This window comes from Aythya marila, assembly GCF_965140915.1.
Source record: "Aythya marila genome assembly, chromosome: 2".
Taxonomy (NCBI): Eukaryota; Metazoa; Chordata; class Aves; order Anseriformes; family Anatidae; genus Aythya; species Aythya marila.
In genome coordinates, this window is record NC_139043.1 from 95,172,319 (window position 1) to 95,189,251 (window position 16,933).

At 36.1% G+C, this 16,933-nt stretch overlaps 1 protein-coding gene across 1 annotated transcript in view; it reads left to right on the top strand.

The window, feature by feature from the left end:
- The window catches only part of GABBR2 (gamma-aminobutyric acid type B receptor subunit 2), a gene marked incomplete at both ends in the record, with an annotated part of 496,416 nt that overhangs the window by 205,914 nt on the left and 273,569 nt on the right, over positions 1 to 16,933 (top strand). Inside the window, one exon of the mRNA XM_082753404.1 lies at positions 10,716 to 10,886. Within this exon, the coding sequence (XP_082609530.1) occupies positions 10,716 to 10,886 (171 nt within the window). The remainder of the gene's footprint in view (positions 1 to 10,715; positions 10,887 to 16,933) is intronic.

Here is a 16,933-nt window from a genome sequence, read left to right on the forward strand (position 1 = left end):
GACTGTGTTAAGGTGTCTGTCCCCCAGAAGAAATTAGGAGTTCTCATCTTAAATCTCACCAATGGTCCATCTACCTGATTCTAACAGAATGCAGTGTAGATTTGTTTACATGAAAAGACATCCAGACATCCCATACTACACAATTAAGATATCTTTGAACTGGGGAAACTTTTCCCTACTTTTCATCATTTAGAGGAGAAAAATTATAAAACAAATATCTTATTTGAAGTCCAAATGTAGACAGAACAGATGTAGTTTTAACATGTGTTAGCTGGATGAAGTCTGCCGAACAAACAATACTAATAGAATGATAATAGTTTTGGGCAGCCATCCAGGAACAAGCTGTTGTGAATAGGTCTGGATCTTTTTTTTTTTTTTTTTCTTTTTTGTGCTTGCTTGTTCATTGTTTTATTTTTATTTTCAATATATTTTTGCAGCATAGCCTGTTTTGTCAAAGGTGACATATTTTACAAAGTTGTTGCTTTGCAGTGAATTTTGAGGATAACGTCTTGTAGTTAGGAGACAAGAAAGCTGGGTAGATAGAGTATGAGTGTAGGAGACTTTGCATGATTTGGGATAAATAACAATTCTGTGATTGAAGCAGAGCAGGGATTTGAAGCGGAATTCTGGTATAATCCAGGCCAGTAGCCAACTGCTAAGCAACTGAGTGTGACAGACAAAAATACAACCCCCTCTCACAATGTAGTTCCATTTATGAAAATGCTTAAAAGATTTTGTTTCTTATTCTGTTTGGAAATTAAACAGTTTTTGCAGCAATCTCTGTAGATCTGACATTTGATTTAAATGCTCTGATCAACCTCCAGCAGTATACAAAACACCTGTGTTAGTTGTAAATGATTTGTGTCTACTATAGATCTGAAAATATTCTCTAGAGAAAAAGCAATCCATAATTGCCAGATTTATTCCCTTTTCTGAGATATGCTTCAAACTGTGCTAGATTTTTTCAGGTGAACGGTCAGAAGAAATGTGCAATGAAAAATGTAAAAGTTGTTTATTTTCCATTAATAGTGAAAGAATCAAGTTAGACTAATGCTGAATGTGGTAATCTGTTTGAGATGATTATTCTGCTTCATGTTCAGCTAGCAACTGAAACAGTGTTTAAATGACAAAGTCACTTTCAACTTGACTGGTTGCACTGTTAGCCATTGAATTGAAGGATCCTCTCCATAACTCCATGAGGCACTTCCTTGGCATGTCTCAGAAGTAAGTGCCTCAGAAGTGAATTTATTAGGTTTATTAAGTAGCATTTATTGGAACTTAAAATGGATCCCATTACTTGGACTTGGATTTGATCTGTAACTTTATTCTTCTTTGAATAGCTCTACTATTTTCTGTTCATCTGAAATGTTGTTCAAGGAATTCCTTTAACTTAGTTCTTCTATGAAGTTCTTAAATGTAGGCAAATGCTGGTGTGAACAGTTGGGGGAAATTTTAATATTCCAATCTAAGAAGCAGGTGAAGTACTAATGTTAATGTCTAGACCATTTTTTTCCTTCTTTTCTGGGAGGGGAGGGGGCAGATCTGCTACAGTTTTCAGCTTTTGTTCAGTCTCTCCGTTACCTGAAGACCACTAAAACATGAAAGCAAACAAACAAAACAAAAACAGAAAACCAAAAACTAACAAACAAAACACCTCACTTGAGGTTCAGTTGTATCGCTATACTTTAACATAATCTATAAACTTATGGGAGTAGCAAGTCTTTACACCAAAAGATAAAACTTCGTCTGGTCTGATTTTCTGCATTCAAACATTATCAGTTCCTACCATGTCATTCCGGGTGTATGTCAGGCTACACAAGCTGGAAGTAAACATGACTGAATGGTTCTTTCCCATAAACCTATAATGTATTTCAGTTGAACTACTAGTCATATGGATTTTATATATATTTATTTATATATATATATATATATGTAAACCAGTTTCTATCCTCAAAAATATTGATTCGTTCAGTAGCCAGAATTGCTTCCTGAAATGTCTCCAGAGCAGCAAGCAGCTGAATGTCAATTTTACTGTGATTGGATTAGTTCACTGGAATGTCACCAGCATGCAGGCGGGTGCCTTCCAACCTTGAGACCAGCTGGAGGTTCTTTTTCTGGAAACTCCCAGGTGCCAGGAGGCAGTCAGTGGAAGCAATTTCAGCCACAGAATTAATGAAGGTAACAGCAGATGATACTGGGCAGGAGTGTTTGGCAAAACATCTGACTTTAAAAGGAACAGGAGTGCTAATCAGATGGGTAATATGTTTTAGATGATGAAAGGATGTTCATCCATAAGATCCATTCTTGTCCAGTGCGTTTAATACCACGTGTGCTTTTATGTTCCCATTTAGATGGGGCATCCTTCTCATTTACCAGCTAGGGATCCATCATAGAGGTTCCCTGAGGCTTCTAGTTTGCTTTTTCAAAGGTGATACTGAAAGCCTTTACAGAGTTAACAGAACATTTTTTTTATTGTTCATTAGTTGTATTCATTATAGCACTGAAGTTTGTCTCATGACAATCTCATAAAACCTTCTGGATATAAGTACAATGGAGACTCAAGAGCTTCATTCTGGTAAAAACTTAAGAGTACTTACAAATAAAATTGTAGGTGCTATAAGGCACCACTTCTTATTATATATATTTTTTATTTTCCTTTTTTCTTCTGTCTGCTTATGTTAGTGCATCACCTGTGCACTGATCAGGATTTCAGCATAGCTGGTAGGGAAGATTGCCACTCTGATTCTTAGGTTCAGTTACAATCCAGCTCCTTTACTCTCTGTCCATAGACACCCATCACCAGTGTCTGTGCAGGCAAATTGCCAAGAGAAATCATCATTGTTTCTTCATCTTTATTACTGTGTATTGCTTTCATCAGCTTTGAAGATTTGTGCAATGCCTCAGCCAATGAAGCCACTGTACTTAGCTTCTGTTGGAATATTCTCCAAATACATCTGTGACTTTGCAGTGTTATTTCTACATATCTTTCTTCCAAATCATTCATCAAAATTGATTAGCTGGTGCATTTTGTACATTTTTTGCATGGTATCATGTAATTTTTAAGATTATCTTTTGATTATATATCTCTGGTTTCTTATTCCAAGTACTGTTGTTGTATTAAAACTTTATACATAATTTGACTAGTAATAAGATTGTTTGGTAGTAGTGAGACTGCACTTCTGAGCAAAGTGGCTTATATAGTAGGCTTAATGTTAATCTCTAAATACTAAATTAACTTTTAACTTAGATCTTTATGTTTTGTGTCTTTCAGTATTTATTGCAAAACATGACTAACTCATCAGTTACTGTTCAATAAAAATGCATTTTAATGGTTAGGCTTCAATCCATTCTCTGGTTCTGAATTAAGAGCATATTGTTTCATTCTTGATGTGACATCACTTAGTACTGTCTCAAGTGTTGCAGCAGGCAAATCTTTTAATTCTTCATTAACTTCCATTCAGGTCCTTCTAGCTCCTGGGACCATCAAGTCATCACATGCCCACACTCAAGTATTATTATTGCTGGCACTGGTTTGTCAAAGCTTTAGAGCTCCTGACAAGGCACACAGTGGAGTTGTATATGATGTCACAATTAGGCATTGCTGCAAATTATTGTCTTCCTAAGTTTTGACCACATTACTTTCTTATGACAAGATGCTGCATGTGCAAGTCTATACCATTGCATTAATATTTTCTGTGGAGCTTTCTAACATTCTGCCTTCTTTTTGGAAATAATTATTTGTGTTTTCCATGTTCACAGAGAATACTGCTTCTTAACTAAGCAAATATGACATGCGATCTTTAGTTATGATGATAATAAATGCTATCACTGACCAATTGAATCAACAGTACTTATCCTGTTTGGCAATGTTGATTTATCAGCATAATACAGGCAGTATCTGCCACTTAAGTGTTTATATATGTATGGGCATATATAAAACTCTCCATCAAGACTTGTTTTTCAGCAACAGGGGCAAATTTAAATTTCTAGGGATCATTAATAAAACACTTACATAAACCACAGTGCAGAATCCTAGCAAAATTAAGCTAATCTCTCTGGTGTTCAATAACCCAATTTTCTAAATGCAAGTATGAATCAGTTGTTTTAGCAGACGATGTTTTATTAAAGGGAGATTGCCCTGTTACCTAGGGCATTTTTTTTTCTAGTATACAGTACTGCATGCATTCAATGTGTAGTTATGTTTCAGATGTTTCAGAGCCTTCTTTGGAGAGGCAAGTGGTCAGAGTGACACCTTGTTCTGAGTTTGGGATTGTCAAAACCAGACTTTCTGGCAACCCTCGCCAGAAGGCAGGGGTCGCCCTCGAGCTGCTGGGGAATTTGTGATGGGAGGTGCTGCTGTTCAGCCACTCTGCTCTGCTGGCCCCTCTTTGCTTTAAGAGAGTGAAGTTTTGTGTTCTGCCTTTATGTACAAACAACAACTTTGCTAAGGGTTTTTGCTATTGATTTCCTTTAGGTAATACAGCCCTTGTAAATAAATGTGTCACTTAACGGATCTTTTGCAGACCCTTGGTTAGGGTGACTGCTTACCCTAAAAGTGCAGAGCATGGGCTAGTTTTGCACTCTTATTTTTCCCAGACATCTATACACTAGTACAGTCACAAATTTTTAGCATAAATTCTTCCCTGAGATTGTAAAACAGCCAAACATCAGAAAATAGCTTCCCTTATCTGGCATCTTCCTTTCCTTCTAGAATTCTTGGGACTGCAGGGTTGCTTCAGTCTTCCAGTTTCCAATGTCCAGACTTCTATAAATAATACATACGCTCTGTATATAGTGTTGTTTTCTTTTCTAATTTTGTTTCAGCTCTTTAATATCCCTTCTGTCTTACATAACTCCTGGTATTTCCCATTGACTTCATTAGTGTTGCATCCCATTTTCTTAAATGAATGCTAGAGCTTATCCTCTTAACATTCCTGCTTTTGTATTGACTTTCCTTAAGGGAATGCATTCTTCCCCAAAAAAAGGAACATGCTTGCTTTAACTTGATAGTGCTTTAGATTGATGTTCTTGACTTAATCCATCATGCTTCATTTCAGACTGATAAAGGGTTACAAAGCTAGCTTGTGCTCCTCTAGTGCAGAATCGTTCCTTTCTACACTTAGTTTTAACTTTTTTTCTCCCTGTCTCACTGTATCTACTGTTGGCCAAAACTCTTCCACAAAACTGTATGGATTTTCAAATAAAATGTTTCTTGTTCCAGAAAGTACCATCTTTCTGGAGAAAATTTATTTTACCAAAATATATGCCTGACCCCAGCACCTTCTTAATAAAATACTTGATATAATTTTCAGTTTTTCAGCAAAGTACCCCAGATCAAATTCTTTAACCTAGCCATCTGTCGTATTAGGCTGAAGCTTCTCTCATTTGGTACCACATTGTATCCTCTCCTATTGTCACATTATCAAATCCTACTTTCACCTGCAGCAAGAAGCCAAAGAAATTCCCTTGAATTCTGTGGAATAATTATATTAATTATATATATGTGTGTGTTTGTTTGTTTTGTTTTGTTTTGTTTTTCTGTGAAAGCAGAGTTTGTCTCATGGGGTTTTCAATTTTGGGTTATTTCCAATATTAATTATTTATTTATTTATCATATAAGAAAAATCCTACATTTTGTGGCCTCAAAACTCATTAGTATAAGATGCTCACACAGTGCTAACGGGTGCTTTCTGCATTACCTTTAATGTTTTGTTCGTTTTCTATTTCACACTGATTCCTGAACTCTTTTGCTTTGAACTCATTCCAGAACTGTTATTCACTGCTTCCTTTCTATTAACGGAGTGAGATAAAGCTATTAGCCTGTCTTTCTGCTCTGTTTCTCCACTGTTAGTAATGAAGCACAACTGCTCTTGGGCAGCTGTGTATTTTTTTTTCAAACAGAAGAATCTGCATTGCCTCAGATCTGAGTGTAGGCAACTGTAATATGACAGGATCAATAAATCAAAAAGTTGCAATTACAGCAGTATCATTAAATCACACTAAGTAAACCTGATTTTCAGGTATTCAGAGACCTGAAAATTGGATTTAAAGGAATTTGGTGAAAGTTTTGGCACTGACTTCAGCGAGATTGAGACTTCATCTGAAATACTGGTTTGCAGTCTCCCCATACGTACCTCTCTAGTTAGCTGGTCTTTTGCTCCCCTGTCTTCTGTATGGTACATTACAGGGAGAATACCACAGAAAGCAAAGCATTGTATTAGTACATCAACTTCAGATGACAGACTTGAAAGTCATTTTATGCTGGTTCCTTTCATACTTATTCCCAACAAGAATGATTTCTAGGGTATTAACAGTACAACTCATTTAAAAGAGTCAGAAATAGTGCATTGCAGCTGTTAATAAAGTCTTTCATTTGAGAATTTACGTAGACTAAAATGTGATATTAAGGCAGCAAAACTTTTACTAAATTATGTTTGTGGTTTTTTTTTGTTTGTTTGTTTTGTTTTGTTTTTATGAAGAAATAAGCATTTATTTTTCAATATCTTGGTCTATTTGCTTCTCAGTTTGAACTATAGTTAATATCCTTAGTTGAATGGTAAATGTTATCATCTCTTCCATTTAAAAGTTTTAAACTGTTTCGTCTCTGAAATCTCACACTGACTCATAGGGTATATGCTTCCTTTCATTTCAAGTTCTCAAGCAGTTGCTTGCAAAATTGTTTCAAACTGTAAGCAGATTTTGTAAAGAAAGGTTTCCCAGGGATGACCTGAAAAGTAGCTTCAGTTTTTCTAATAATATTCAAACTGATATATATTAAGTACTTACATTATAGTTTTTTTTCTATATATCTACATATGCACCTCTTTGCATATTCACATACACTCATTTTTGATGTATCACCTGGTATATATAGTGTGTCTTGCATTTGAAATTTGAAAAAAAAAAAAAAAAAAAAGTTTTTTTCAGCCTTTCACCCCTTCTTGAAGTTTCCCTTTTGGACAACATCTTATATAAAACAATCCCCTGTGAAATTGTACATCATACACCCCACAGATATTTATTGCTGAGTTATAATCCTGCATGTAAGTTTTTTGATTCCCACTTTTCTTCTATGTAGAGGAGCAGCTACGTGACATCTGTAACAATTTTTTTTTGTGTACTCTGAAAATACAGGAATGTAAAAAATAGTACCTTTGTGATTTGCAAAAAGTTATATGAGCAGTAGGATTGCTATTTACCCAGACTTTTGGGTAAATAACTAAAGGTTATAAAAAGAAATTCCAGTAACAGAAAACAGAATTAGATTTGTATGGCTTTCTGTCCTGTAGAATGAAGAAGTAAAGAAACTGAAAAGGTTGCCTTTCAATAGGTTCAATTTTTAATTGCTCATGAATAAACAAATTTTGCCCTAAAATACGGAGGATTTATGTTCAGTAAACAAGGCCTGTGCCATCACAATGCTTATGGGTGGACTGTGTTTTGGTCTTACTTGTGTTATATCACACAGATTTAATTTTTGTCGGTGTTTCTATATAAATACACTATTATCACATGCTTTTCCAGTAAGTCTGTTTTGTATCAATTTATTTATTAACATGAGCTTTTCATTACAACTTTGTAAAACATATAGTGATTTTGTTTCTTCTTTTTCCTTCTTTGTCCTTTTCAATGCAGACCATTAAGTTCTGGAGACTGCTGGGTTAAGTTCATTGCATGTTCCCAAACTCTCAGAGGGATGATTTTGTGAGAAGTTAAATATTTTCACTGACTGACTTTCTGTGAGAAAGGGAAAAAAATATGGACTGACATAACTGTTTCAGGTTATTTGTCCATCTCTAATAGATGTCTTATTAAAATGGCAAAGCGATGCAGAATGTGACCAACCATGGCATATGGGATGCGTGAAAGAAAGGCTTCTGAACGTATCCAATGTTCCAAGACTTATTTAAGCATGAAATTTTCCCATTTTAGATTTTAATAAAACCTGTCATGAAAAAGAAAATGAAAAGGTGAATTTCTTGTAATTTAAATGTCAGTAGTATTACACATAAACCTGGATTCACCTCACATAGTTTTACAAAGCTGAGAAATCTAAGTTTTGAATCTTCATCTTTCTTTAGTCAATGACAAGAGGTAATGTTTCACTTAATTGTTTCCTAAGGTAATTTGGACAATTAGGATCATAATTTAGGCATTTTATTTGAGTCACTAGAATGTCAAAGGATGGTTCTGATTTTGCTTGCCTGTTTCACAGATCTTTCCCCTAAAGCCAGCTCACAGCTATAAAGATACTCCCCATTACTAAGGCTTTCTGTACTTTTGATCAGAAAATTTACTGTTCCATCTGTGAACCTTGCCTATGTTGCTTGTCACTACTGTGATTTCAGCCTTGTTTTTTACTTCTTTTCCTTAAAGATCAATCAAATTACATTCAATCCAAAACCACAATAATTTGAAAAGCAAGTCCTTTGCAGTAACCGGCTGAAACAGACAGGCTGCTGAGAAGCATTCCTCTTCATGCTGGATTTCTAGTCAAAGTTTCAAAGTCAAATTTTCTCTTTTATTTATCTTTTTTTTTTTTCTTTTTTAGTCACAGTTTTCTTTTTTTTCCACTTTCATTATGCAGTGTCTACTTGATGTTCAGCACTACAAGGCTAGACACAAAAGCTGGATGGTTCCACCTAGCAGACCTTCATTCTTTCTCACTTGAAATTAGCTCTTTGCAAACTCGTTGCTGATTACTAGATGTTATGAAGTGCTAAGTGAGCCAACCAGTACAGGTTTGAAAAATTTTACTGGGTCTGGCTGGAACGTTAACTTTCCCAGCAGCAGCCCATACAGTGCCGTACTCTGTACTTGTAGCTGGAACAGCAGTGTTATCACACCAGTGTTGTGTCTACTGCTGAGCAGCAGTGGCACAGCATTGGGCCTTTCTCTAACCCTCCTAGGGGGTGGGCAAAAAGTGAGGAGAGAAACATCACTAGGGCAGCTGACCTAAACCAATCAAAGGGATATTCCATACCATGTGCTGTCACACTCAGCAATAAAAGGTGGAAACAGGAAGAAGATGGGAGGGGTGGGCTCTTGTTGGGAAACGTTGGTCTTCCTCTCGAACACCGGCTGTGTGCGTTGAGGCCTTGCTTCAAGGACGTGGTCAGTCATCGCTCATTTGTGGGAAGTAGAGAGTAATTTCTTTCCTCTGCACTTCCATATAGCCTTCATTCATTTTGTTTGTTTGTTTTCCTCCCTTCTTTTTATTTTTCCTTTTCCCCTCCCTTTTCCCCTTTCCCTTTTTATTTCCCCTTAGTTAAATTGTTTAGTTCATGGTAGTCTTTATTTAATTATTATAATTATTTCCCTTTAATTAAATTATCCTTATCTCAACCCGTGAGTTGTTCTTTGCTTTACTTCTCCCCCTCCTCATCTAAAGGAGGGGGAGTGAGAGAGCGGTTGTGGGGTTTAGCTGCCCAGCACGGTAAAACCACCACAAAAATCAAGATCACAATATGACAGTACCTCATAGTGTACTTTCTTCATGAAATCTAACAACAGAGCAATTGCTACATTAAATATATTTTACATTAGACTTGCATGGCAGTCTTAAAAGTCTCCTCTAGCTGCTAACCGTTGAAGAGAAAGCATCTCCTCTTTGTGAGTAGAGTGTGAACTTTAAAATTATGCACACTTTAACTTGTTTGGATTTCAGGGTTTGTAATTAGGAAAATAAATTTTATTCAGGCTTAAGAGCTTTTAGCAATGCAATAAGCTCTTTGTCAGTGTAAAATCAGAGAATAGACTCCTCTCCTTCCAGCCAAAATGCAGATTTTACAAACACGAAGAAACAGCTCTGTTATTTCAAAGCAAATCTGCCTATTCTGAATTTCAAATGAAGGTTTCTAGCACAAATATACAAAAATCTTGACTGAAGAAAGTATAAGCTTAATACTGTGGTTGGATGTACTTACATAGGCTTGAATTCACCTTCACTTTTTGACTCTTTATTGAGTTTGAAAAATTTAATATAACTGTATTAGGGATCATATTTTTCTGCAGTCAAACCAATTTGCATTAAATTGGTACTTTAAAAAACCCTCAATTGTTATGCATGACTGAAAAAAAAGCTTGAGAAACACAATTCTAGTAGCTTTAAAAATATTGGAGGAAATAACCATACGTATCTTTGGAATTAGAGCATTTTAAGAAAATGAATATTCAAGTATTCCATACACTGCCTGAAAATTATTCACATACACACACACACACACCAAAAAAAAAAAAAAAAAAAAAAAAAAGCTACCTTTAACTTGGACATTCAGTGCCCAAAATAATTGGGAATTCAGTGAAGTGATGGTTTTGTTTGTTTGTTTGTTCTTGTTTTTGTGTGTGTGTGTTGACAGGTTTCCTCTTTTCTTTCAGTATGAACATTCTCCAACTACATTCCAATCCTGGTGTTTTCAGATACGTAGAATTAGCCACTGGGCCCCTTTTGATTACTCAGGTCACAGGGGGCTTCTTCACTGAAGGAAAATGGGAGCCAGGCAAACTTCTGTGCTGCAGTCTTGGCTGTCATAATTATTCCCTTTCTTTCTGGTACCTGGGGCTGTTTTATTACCTGATGATAGAAAGAGGTGCTACTAGAGGATTGTGTCTTATTGCACTGAGTAGAGCAAAATTTTTCTTCTGGCTGCTAGATGACTCATGGTGACTTTCATTTCTTTGTTGTCATTTCTGTTTTGTTTTGTTCTGTTTTTCAGCTTTCATTTGCAGCAACAACCCCAGAGTTGGCTGATAAGAAAAAATATCCTTATTTCTTCCGGACAGTGCCATCTGATAATGCAGTAAATCCAGCAATTTTGAAGTTACTCAAGTATTATCAGTGGAAGAGAGTAGGAACTTTGACCCAGGATGTACAAAGATTCTCTGAGGTAAGATTTGCATAATTTCCAGTGCACAAAGAGAGCTACTAATATCAGACTTCCAAGGAGCTGGTTCCTCCATTAATAGCAATTAAATAAAAAGAAACAGATGAACTGCTTCAGTCTTGTTTGGTTTTGTCTTACTAGGCTGTATTTGCTGTACCAAATACACTTATTTCCCTTCTGGGGCTTATTTGACTAGCTATGGTTATAAACTATTCATCCTTTCCCTTGACTTTTTTTTATACCAAGATCATTACACCCAAATGCAAAAAATAATATTTGTTTTGTAGTAAAGGATTCTGTATATGCTTTGACTTGCCTAAGTGTGTGATTTTGAAGGAGGTTTCTAACTTGACATTGGTTGAGTTAAAAGAGAGACTAAATCTAATTTCATCTTGTTTTTCCTCTCACGCTCTGATTTATTGGAAGTGTCAGTCTGAAATACTGAGGGACAAAATCTGCTAAATGTATGGTTGAAGGAGTTGTAAGAGCTTACTGTGACGGAAATGACCGCAACCCCCAGAACTGTTAAGATCAAGTATTATGCACTCTCCAAATCCTCTGAGTTTCACCCTGAGCAACATTTTGCTCATAGAAATTGAAAGGAAGTATGGGACAATTGCCTTAAGCATGGCATTAACAACAGAACGGTTAAAAGAAAACATCCTATAAGTAATTCATTAGAGCAAGACCAGGGAACGAGTTGGCCAATTAACTGACAGGCAAAACTAATAGATGGATGCCAGTTTCATGGTTGTTTTTGTCTTCCTTATCATTCATTAAAAAAGGCTGGCTGTGATCTGAAGACTAATATAATTAAAACCAGTGAAGAGGGGTAAGAACAGGTTAGCGTCTGCTTGGATGAGTCAGATATTTTCAAATTCTCTGTCACAAATGGAGTACTTAATAAATCTTAGAGATCTTTGAGAATTCAAAGATGACAAGTAAGAGTATTGCAGGGGGAGGGAGAGATCAGTGTGCCTGTCGTTCCAAAAAGCACACAAAGACCCAGGGAATTATAGAATTATAGACCACTCAGCCTAAAATAAATTCCTGGAAAGATACTTGAACAGATTATCTGTTTAGAATTACCCAGAAGAGAAAAAAAAAAAAAGTGCCAAACAATGGCCAAAGTGGATTTGTCTAGAATAAATCATGTAAAGCAAACTAATTTCCTTCTATGACAAGATAACAGGACTCAAGAAGATGGAGTAAATTATAAATGTGACGTTATATGGCTTATAAAAACATTAAAGCTATTCCTAAAGAAAACTAGGGAAACTTGATCCTGAGGAAGATACTGTAAGAGCAAGCAGTCTCTGACAAATATTCTTGCCACCACAAGGTTAATTGACATCAGATCAGTTGACTGTTTTTAAAATGAATGCTGAAGAAAAGTTGTCAAAGAGTATGTATGCTTTATCCTTCACTGGCTTGGAATTATGATTTCAAAGAGTAGTTATCAGTGGCTCACTGTCAAAAAAGAAGGATGGGATTCTGTCAAGTGGTTTGCTAGATAGATAAAATGTTTATTAAATATGCACTTGATACCTACTTGGGAAGATCTCCAAACGCTTTTGCAGGGGGACAGGATTAGGTTTCAGAGTAATCTTAACAAGTAGAGAAAGGTTTAAAATAAATATTATGTAAGTGAAAAAGTACAAAATACTGGACTAGACTAATAAACTATTTTAATGAAGAATGGCTATCTAGACAGCAGATCTCCAGAGAAAGATAGGGGAAGCACTACAAGAATTACCAACTGAGTAAAAGTCAAGAGTAAAAAGTAAACTGTAAAAAGTAGAGAAGTAGCAAAGAGCTTCCATTTCAACAATCCCAATGTAATGCATTATTGAGATTTAAGACACATAGAGTAAGCTTCAACACTACTTAGTGCTAATTAGATGGAAGTTAGAACATCAGGTCTGATATCATCTTCAAAGGGAAACAGATCAGAGAGGTCTCTTTAAAAAAGTTAAGAAATCTAGAAACCTGTGTTCCAAGAAAGATTAAAAGTGGAAAACAGTGAAATAGAGTGGATAGGTTGTTGAACCTCCATTGTAGAGGGTTTGTTAAGATACGACTAGACAAACACAACATGGGTATTCCAGGTCTTCCGTTGGGATACAGGAATGGACTTCATGTCTGTCCTGATCACTTAAGAAATGTTAAAACTGCTGCTTTCTAGGGTTTGGTAGAATGTTAACTTGAGTTCAAGGTCTTTCCATTCCTCTAGAAAAGTGACACCCTTCTGTGTCCGACTGCAAACTCAATTTAGTGTCATTCATTAAAGTGTTCAGGTAATGAAAGATCCAGTTAACTTCCTTCAATTCAAGTGACTTCATAGACCATATTGAGTCCTGAGTCTCCTGAAATAATTAGGGCTGCATCCTTTCTTTTTCAGCTCCATGCAGTTTCTCCATTCCCTCTGTATTCTTCTGTAGATAGTGAAAGCACAGGAAAAAAATGCAGGAAATAACTGACCAGGAGAAGTGAGGGATAGGACCCATGAGCAGCAGAGGGGGACAGCACCTGGTGGCATGGCAGAGCCCAGCTCCACTACAATGGAACCGAGGAGGCCCAGAGGATGGGACCAGGTTCAGCCAAGGATGGGGCCAGGTTCAATCAAGTCCATGGCAATGAGTCAGGTCTGAGGAACAGCTGGGAAACCTATTTGTAGGTCAGGGTCAGGTCTAGTGATTGCTGAGCAGATCTATGGCAGGGGTTGAAGGCATAGGACTAAGCCTAAGTGGGACCTCTGGGGTCGATGCGAGTGGAGACCGCTGGTGAAAGACCTTTAAGGGTGACTTCTGGGTGCTGATACAAGTCTATACATCCACTCTAGAACCACAGTCTTTCCTCTAAAGGAACATCAGCCAAAACTATCATTCTAAGTAATGCTTAAATTATTAATTTTCCTAATGTTTTATTGAAAATGAAAAAAATGTTAAGTAGTATCTTAAACATATCTTTGTTGTAAAATCCCAGTAACTTTGGGATGTGGTTCTTCTTTCTATGCTAAAAAGATATTGTATGCCGCTAGGCAGAAAGTAACTGAATGTTATTTATGTTTACTCTCATATAAAATAAAATAAGCAAAAATTAATGTGGTCCTTGAGGGAGCCTGTGTAGTAACTCAGGTGGCTTTACTGTTAACAGCAATTTGTTCTGCATGTAATCTCCTGCTCTCTCCCATTTTTTCCATCTCCCAGAAAGTCTGTATCTGTTTGAAAATTTGCATTTTCTATAATAATTTATATAGAATAATCAGCATATGTCTGAATTTCCTCCAGTTGTTCCTCCAACCCCTATATGGGGATACAGATTGCTTTCTTGTTCATGTTACATGGGAAAGACTTTGTATCCTTTTAGTTTAGACAACACGAAATCTAACTGCCTCTCATTCACAGCCATCTAATTTAATTTTTTTTGTAGTTAATGACTCTTTTTTAGCTGGATCACTGTCTCCTGTCTTTGCAATTTGTACTGCAATCTTATATCCTGATGAAAAAAAAGTTTACTTAACTTGTCCACATTGTTAGCTGCCCTGAAAGTCATAAAACTGTTTGCTGGTTTACCTTGTCTTGTAATAAGGCAGTTGTCTAAATTGCTTAGAGTATCAATCTTACTCTAATTTATTTCTGGAAGCCAAAATTACAGAGGACTGTAATTTTCACCTGTTTCCCGTGGAACACTTCCTGCAGACGTTATCACCCATTTCCTCTTGGTAGAAAAACTCCTCTTTCTTGTAAACAAATATTACATCTTCCTTTATCTCTAGGTATCATAGATCAATCAGAAGTAGGTAGAACAGAGAATTCTTGAAGCGTATACATAGGCAATATCTGTGTATCTGACACTGGTAGTGTGACTTGAGGATCCTTTTCTTGACATTGCTCAGAACCTAAGGATCATGATTTTTAATGTGACCTGAATTCTGTCGTTCCCAGCTCACTAGTAGCAACATCTGTAAGTTCTTTACATCTATTTGTACAACCAGAAAGGTCTCTTCCATTGGATTAATGTTTCAGCTGTGTAAGTCTTCATGGTATAGGGGTGTTTTTTAACTAGGGCAAGTTCATACCCATTGTGCTTCTATGTCCTAGATTTTTTGGATTGCAGCCCTGTTCCCATCCTCTGGGAGAAGATTCTGTTTCAAAAGTTAATAATTCTATGGCAAAGGTTTATAAATGAGGTTATAAAATATTTTTTCAGGGTTTTCAGTTCTAAATGTTTGCTATGGCACAATATCATAGGATAATTCAGGTTCAACGAGACCTCAGGAGGTTGCCTGGTCCAAGCTTTTGCTCAAAGCAAAGCTAGCTTTAATGTTTATCACCCCTGAAGAACTATGGTTGTTGCAAACACAGTTCTCAGGAAACTCGTGACTATGTCCAGTTTCCAGTTCTGAGGTGAGCTTTCAGCTGACTGGAGATTCTGCAGGAAGTGGTGCCTCTAATTCTGCTGCTATCTGGAACTACCTGTTTGGGATTGTATTTTGAATTAGACAAACCAAGCGATATTCCTGTGGTTTGTGTTTGCTCTGTTTCGTGGTTTGGTGTGAAGAGTCATGAGAATGAAGTCATATTTAGCTATCAAAAAGTCACAACTGTTGGGAGAGTATTGTAGTATTGTTATACCAGTATTGTAGAAAATATAAAGGCTTCAGAATACGACTGTGAAACAGAAAAGTGTGTAATGATGTATTGATTTTCAGGTAATTCTGTATTTGCTAATAAGTAATTCTAGTGTGCTTTACTGTTCCTACACATTGACCATTTTGTTTATTCATGTTTAGGTTCATAGGATGTTTCAAACTGAAAGTTGTCACTTAATTGCACTGATACTCTTAAAGGGACTCTGGCACAGAGAAGGACGCTTATTCTAAGCTGTCTTTATTACTTTTTGCTCCTCTGTCATGTTAAAATTAAGTGAAATTGCATTTTAGCTTTTCTTTTGGTAGCATGTTCTTGATATTTCTAGATTCTTTTAAATATATATTTTCCTCCCACTGAGTATCATGTCTGGGATTGTTTTTAAAACAAGTTAAATTCTGATCATCTCAAGTGACTCTGTTTTTCTGTACTTCTTAATAGTCATCTCTTTGTGTGATTTCTCTGCTTCTTCCTGGAAATATTTAGAACTCCTAATGTAATTTTATCAGTGTAGGTGGCATTTCAAAAAGACAGAAGAAATGAGAAGTGTACTGTAAGCTAATGAAATAGATTAACAATATGAAAAATAAAAGATTGCTTCATGATTCTATCACCACCTTCATTTAGTTTAACGACCTAAAAATACTAAAACCAAACTTCCCTTGTCAGTGGACAATGCTACTTTCTTTGGCTGACATGATTAACATTCTTAGGATTTCCTGTTGTTCTGCATTTCATACAGTGACATCTACTTCAAAAATTAGCGGTTTATCAGAGTCCATTTTACCTAAATTGAAATCATTTAGCATCTATAAATACAAATTTCTCATCCCAGAATATGTAATACTGTGGGAAAGAAAACTGTCTAAAAGAAAACCTGCTAGTAAACAAGCTTTCTCAAAGTAGTATATGTCTATTCCTGTAGAGAAAACAGGACAGAGGTCTTGTTAATCTAGAAGTATATTTACTGCAGTAGTGCTCTCTCACAATGGAGTCTGCAAACTAAGATCTGAATTAGTAGTCAGCTCTGATAAAAATTGATTGGAGAAGTAGATACAAGGAATTACATACAATGACAGTTACTGAGGGGCTGAGATGGATTAGGCAGGGAAAAGAAATGAGATATCCAGGTACCTTTAAACTTGAGCCAGAAAAGAAACCTGAATACTAGTTTCTGGCATCTGTAGTTAAAAACTGTGCAGAGTTCAAGGTTTGATTGCATTGTCTGACTTCTTAGATTTGGCTTCTTTGGAAAGACAGAAGAGCAGAGACATTCATCCAGTCTGTATCTCAGATACCAAGAGGTGTTAGGATAGCAAGGAAAATATTACTTTTTCTACAAGAATAAGCTTGGAAGCATTAAATTTACCAGATACCAGTGATGTTGAATCTGGAGTC